Source organism: Ochotona princeps, chromosome 13 (genome assembly GCF_030435755.1).
Source record: "Ochotona princeps isolate mOchPri1 chromosome 13, mOchPri1.hap1, whole genome shotgun sequence".
In the NCBI taxonomy this organism is placed as follows: Eukaryota; Metazoa; Chordata; class Mammalia; order Lagomorpha; family Ochotonidae; genus Ochotona; species Ochotona princeps.
Window position 1 is genome coordinate 6,586,841 of NC_080844.1, and position 5,660 is coordinate 6,592,500.

Consider the following 5,660-nt stretch of genomic DNA (forward strand, 5'->3'; position numbering starts at 1 on the left):
CAGGCGTCCTCTGTGGGAGACAGCGACAGGGACAACGGTCGCGGGCCACCTCTGGACAAGGGTCTTGGGAAAGGGTCGGTTCTGGGGTTCCAGTCCTTATCTGCACTATGTGGAAAGCGCGTTCGCGGTTGCCCCGCAGACCATGGCACCCAGCCCCCTGCACCTGCGGACGTGCCCTTCCCCGGGGGCCGCAAGCTGGCACCCGCGGAGCTGGCGCCAAGGCGGTATTTTCGGCTCTGAACCCAGCCTGAGTTTGCGGCGGTTCCTTCCTCGCGGCCGGGCCGACTCTCCGCCGGGGAGCTGGCGTGAAACCGACCCTGGGTCGCCGCAGCTGGACCGGCTTAGCAGCGTCTTCCTCTCGCCGGGTTTTCGCGAAGCGTCCAGTGGCTAACCGGTGGCCCTAGGCGATGTGCCGGCCTCCGGCTCCACGCTCCTCGGCCCCCTAGACGCGGTTCCTCGCGTGGGGGCAGCGCGGAGGGGAGCGGCGGCCCGCCAGGCCTTTTGTTCGCCAAGTGCTGCGTCTTTAAGATCGGGGCTGCATCCTGGGGGCCGGGGCGGAGACCCGACCCATTGCCTAGCCAAGGCTCGCACACGGCATCAGAGCGTTTATAAAATATTCAGTCTGTGCAGTCTGCCCAAGAAGCCATCGTCCCGAAATAAAACGAGCAAGCAGTCTAGACGGAACCCAGACAGCAAAAACTTATCAACAGTTGTCTGACTTGCCTTCTGCGAGGCATCTTGAGTGGGTCATAATACCAACTTTATTTTCAGTGGTGCATAAATTAATTACACGCATTTAATAACCAAAATATCATTATATTCCCCCTTTAATATCATAAAGGCTTTCCGCCAGGGAAGCACTTAATAGTGCAAGGGCCGTAACGGGCTATTATCCCGGTGTAATGCTATTACAGAACCAATTATGCGCCATTAGACTTTCTTTTTTTTCCCCAGTTTATGTGACTTGATCCAATCCCGCGCCCCTGACTTGAAAATTTCAGCCCGGTACTTTAGAGTTTAATTTTCACCCAGGCAGAGAGAAGGGCGGTCTCTCTCCGCCGACGCGTCTGCCTCCGATGCGTTTTAAAAGTAATTGCGGAGGGTCCCACCGCATATCATTTACTTCGAGCATCGAACATAAATTTAGGGACCCCTTGCTGAGAACAAAATCAAACTTTCCTTCTGTACGATCGCTGGGAAAGAGAAGCCGCGCGCACAGTCGCCCCCGAACCCGTCCGGCAGCGACAATTAGCGGCGCTTTGTTACTTGGCAGCCCCGGAGTGGCCGAGCGGCTGCTCCCACCGAGAGCGTGAGACCAAGCCAAGCGCTCCCAGGACGACAGGTTCGAGGCTGGGGGTGGGGTGGGGGAAATGAGGGCAGTGGTTCCGGGCTGGGGCTGGGGCTGGGGCCGGGAGTCCAGAAAATAATGTCTTGCCCCCTCCCTCACCTCCCCCGGGGTGCCGGTTTTGGTTGTTTGTTCGGAGCCTCTTTTCAAACAAAAAAGGATCAACATTCCCGATGTTTGCTGAGAAATGACAGATTTTTTTTTTTAACACCACGTGGGCCATTTGTAAGGCCCAGTAGACCTATCCAAGTTACTCGCTGTAGACAGCGCTGGAAATAATCAGATTAAGGCCAATTACGCGTGAGATTATAAAGGCAAGTGCTGAGCGGCGGCGCGCGCCGTAGACAGACAGCAAGACATCTGGCTACTGGCCGACCCACTTCTCCGGTCCTGCGGGCGCCCGCCGCGCCCCGCCCGTCGCCGGCAGCCCAGCCCCGCGTGCAGCCCGCGGAGAGCGCTCTCGCTCCAGCCTGGCGGCCCGCGCCGCCCGCCGAGGTACGCCCGGCTCCGGACACCTTCCCTCGTAGGGTCCCCAGCGCCCGCCGGGTCGCGGGTCGGGAGGCTCAGCAGCCAACCCCGCTAGAGCCCGCCGCGTGCGCGCTCGCCCGCGGTGGCCGAGCGCAAGGCTCTGGGCCGGGGGACTCCCGGAGAGCCGGGACCAGCGCGCGCAGCTTTGGGGCTATGGGTGAGAGATTCGGGCACAGTTGGCCAGGAAGTGTTTCCACCCCAGGGGCTCCCCCTGGGTGGGGGGGCTGCCTTGTGACTGGTGGGTGCTCTCAGATTCCCTTCCTGTCCTGCAAGTAGGTCGGGAGGTGTTGGGAGCGGACCCTGGTCGGTGCGCCCCAGGGCTGCGCCCGGGGCCCGGAAGAGCGACACTTAGGCTCTTATCCTTGTTTGCCTTGCAGCCAGCCGGTCCGAAGAGTTCCGGCCGCCGTCCAGCCCACCCGACTGTCAGCGATGTTCTATTTCCACTGTCCGCCCCAGCTGGAGGGTGAGTAAGCCTGTGGCCGGGACTGCTCGGGCAAGGCCGGAGCCCCGCCGCGGCGGGGCTGATCCGGGTGAGGGCTCAGCCCTGGGAGGATCGCAGCGGCCTGGCAGTGAGTTTGGGGCGCCGTTCCCCCTTCGGGAACTCCGCTCCAGCCTCCGCCCCCTTCGCCCCCTTCGCCACCTGCCTCCCACCTCCCTCCCCGCCCAGGCCGGGGAGGCCCGCGGGCTATGCCTGTCAAGGGGATCAGCAGATGCTCGTGTCACGCTTCTAATCGGGGCTCCCCCGCCCAGGGGGCCACATCAATCTTTCACGGTGTTTTGCCAACATCTCGGAAAGCCAAGGCGAGCTGGCCAGGAAGGACCAGATCTGGGCGGCTTCCTCTAGCGCTGGGAACGTGGGGGCAGAGAGGCTTCAGAGACCTGGCTCTCAGTTGAGGGAAGCTGGGCGCAGGTCTGGAGCTCCTTGATCACCTCCGGAGCCTACTTGGGGTCCCCTCTCTTGTCCCCTCCCTGCCCTGGCCTGGCTCCCATCAGTGGGATTTTGGATCCCAAATCCAATTACCCTTCTCTCCCCTACTCCATCTCCCCCCACCGCCTCCCACCAAGGCCAAGGTTATTTTTCAAAGTCTCCTGGCCTTGGAAGAAATTATCTGCCCGATCCCTGCTCTTTGCGGCTTGCGGGACAGGGGAGGTGATAAGGGCGCAGCTTGAGCCTCTCTGTAGACCTGCGGGACCCCAGGGTGGGTTCTCCAAGGGGTGCATTCCTGTCCACTCTCAAGGTGAACTGAGGCCTTCCTTAGGGCAAACAGTGTCAATGGGGCTTCTAGCAAGCCAATGCTTGGTTCTCACTGAACAGTAGAAGGATTTGCGAGGTGCAGAAATGCCGCCGGGCCTGGGGCAGGGCAACAGGCCATGAGTTCTTTGGGAGGCGGAAGGTTACCTGAGAGTTGGGCCTGCCCTGGTACTCGGAGTAGCCTCTCAGGTTCTGTGCAGGGATTCCAGAAAGCTGCTTTTTTTTTGGAGGGGGGGTTTCCTGGTTTTCATAGGAGTCTGTGATTTTTGAAAGGAAGCCGGGGCAGCAGTTAAGCCCTGCTTGCCACCAGGCGAGCATTCCTAGGGGCAAAAGGCCACATACTCCTCTGCATTTCATCTCCTTAATTCATGAAGACCCAGGCTGGATGGACTTTGAGGGGCAGAGAGGTACACCTGCTGGCGCTCGATGTTTCGGAACCATTAGCCAAGCTGTTGGTCAGAGCCGGGGTTGGGGCGTGGAGCAAGTGGCTAACTTTCTAATGAATTCAGGGGAAGGGGCTTGACTGCCTGCAGGGCAGGTAGCAAAGGGACTTGGGATCCATCCTGACCCAGCCTATAGGGATTCAGCTCTCCCTTCGAGAGCTGCCCAGCACCCTCAGCTCTGCCCCCTGCACCTTAGGTGGCTCTCACCTGGGTGCTGAAAGGACCAGGCGCATGGAGATGAGCTTCAGGTCCCACTGATCCCTTGGGGTGGCTTCTCTGTCTTTTTTCTTTTTCTTTTCTTTTTTTTTTTTTGGTCACATCCACAGAAGGAAGCGTTCTGTTTAGTCCTGGTGTGATGGGGCGGAGGCAGTTGGCTGTGGAGAGAAGAGCCATTTCTCAGCTTGGAACTTTTAATTTCTATTAATGGAGAAAGCAGGGTGTGGCTGACCTGGATGCTTTTGTTGATATGAAGTTGAAGTCTCCTATGCACCTGCATGAGAAGTTCCATTAGAACAGGAACCTACGCAAAGAAAGGCAAAAGTCCCTTTCTACCTCCTTTTCTAAATCCACCTGCCGTTGTTGGTTTCTTGAAAGTCCTTCAAGAAAAAAAAGACGTGTTTGCTGTCATTTACATGTTGTCTTTTTAGGCTGGGCCTTATAGTGTCGTGTGTTCTTTGGGGACTTCCTGGTGTAGCTCAGAGATCTTTCTAGAAACAGATTGACAGATTTCTTTTCAACAGCTGTGTAGTATTCCATTATACATGGGCACTTCAGAGAGTTCATGGGAAAGCAGAACCAAAAGACCAATTTATTTTGGTGTAAATAAATGAAAACTTCATGCGTAATTATTTTCATAGTTGAAGATCTTGAATAAGCGGCACCGAAGTGTCTCGGGAAAATTTGGTGGTTTTCAGATTTTCTTCATCCTTACGTTGGCACAGTTCGTGAATGTAGTCATAGATCAGCAGCCCATGTGTGCACTCACATTGTTGAGGGATATTGGTAAATTACCTTCTAATCAGGTTGTACCAATCTGTACCAATCAGGTGCTGACTGAGCTGGTATATTTGATTACATCTTTTTTTTTTTAAAGATTTATTTATTTTATTACAAAGTCAGATATACAGAGAGGAGGAGAGATAGAGGGGAAGATCTTCCGTCCGATGATTCACTCCCCAAGTGAGCCACAACGGGCCGATGCGCGCCGATCTGAAGCCGGGAACCTGGAACCTGGAACCTCTTCTGGGTCTCCCACGTGGGTGCAGTGTCCCAATGCATTGGGCCATCCTCAACTGCTTTCCCAGGCCACAAGCAGGGAACTGGATGGGAAGTGGAGCTGCCGGGATTAGAACCGGCGACCATATGGGATCCCGGGGCTTTCAAGGCGAGGAGTTTAGCCGCTAGGCCACACCTCCGGGCCCATATTTGATTACATCTTAAAGTCCTGGGTATCTTCATGCATTGTATTTATTTATTTATTTGTTTATTAATTTTGCTTCAAAAGGAGACTATCTGGCTTTTTTGGCAAAGTAATGGGTATAAGATTACTCTGGGATCGTCCCTCTGAGAATTTGCAAAGAGCTGGAGAGAAGGATTCATAAGTGGGTTCTGCAGCAGAATGCCATGTGGACAGGAAGATGGAGCAAGAGGAAAGCTTTCAGTAGGAACAGGAATGCTGAGAAAAGGATAAGGCCCTGGGGGTAACCCGTAGCTGGGAGGACTCTGGGTAGTCGGCAGAGTTTGAAGAAGCCCCCAGCACCATGTGTCTCTGGGCCTGAGGTCCTTCCATGGGACGTGGTCCTGGCAGGAAGGCCCAAGAGTGCCCGCTGCCCATGGGGCAGGGTTCCCAAGCACGGGGCCCATGGCAGGTAACGCACTCGCTGCTTAATGGGAGTGTGCTCATTTATTTTGCTAAGAAGCCATTGTGGACTATCAAGTAAATAGTGCACATTTGGAAAATGTGCTGAATGCACGTTTGGGGCCAAATTCTGTTCTGGCTTCGTAGCGAGTTTTGGAGGCTGCTTGGGAAGGACAATGCCTTCCTGTTCCAGGAAATGGGAGCTGTATGTGTTAAAGGTCAGGCCAGAGGACA

At 55.8% G+C, this 5,660-nt stretch overlaps 1 protein-coding gene across 1 annotated transcript in view; it reads left to right on the forward strand.

Moving 5' to 3' along the window:
- Positions 1–2,258: 2,258 nt before the first annotated feature.
- The window catches only part of DRGX (dorsal root ganglia homeobox), a 23,968-nt gene continuing 20,566 nt past the window's right edge, over positions 2,259–5,660 (forward strand). The window contains exon 1 of the mRNA XM_058671912.1: positions 2,259–2,336. Coding sequence (XP_058527895.1) covers positions 2,303–2,336 — 34 coding nt within the window. The 5' untranslated portion in view covers positions 2,259–2,302. The remainder of the gene's footprint in view (positions 2,337–5,660) is intronic.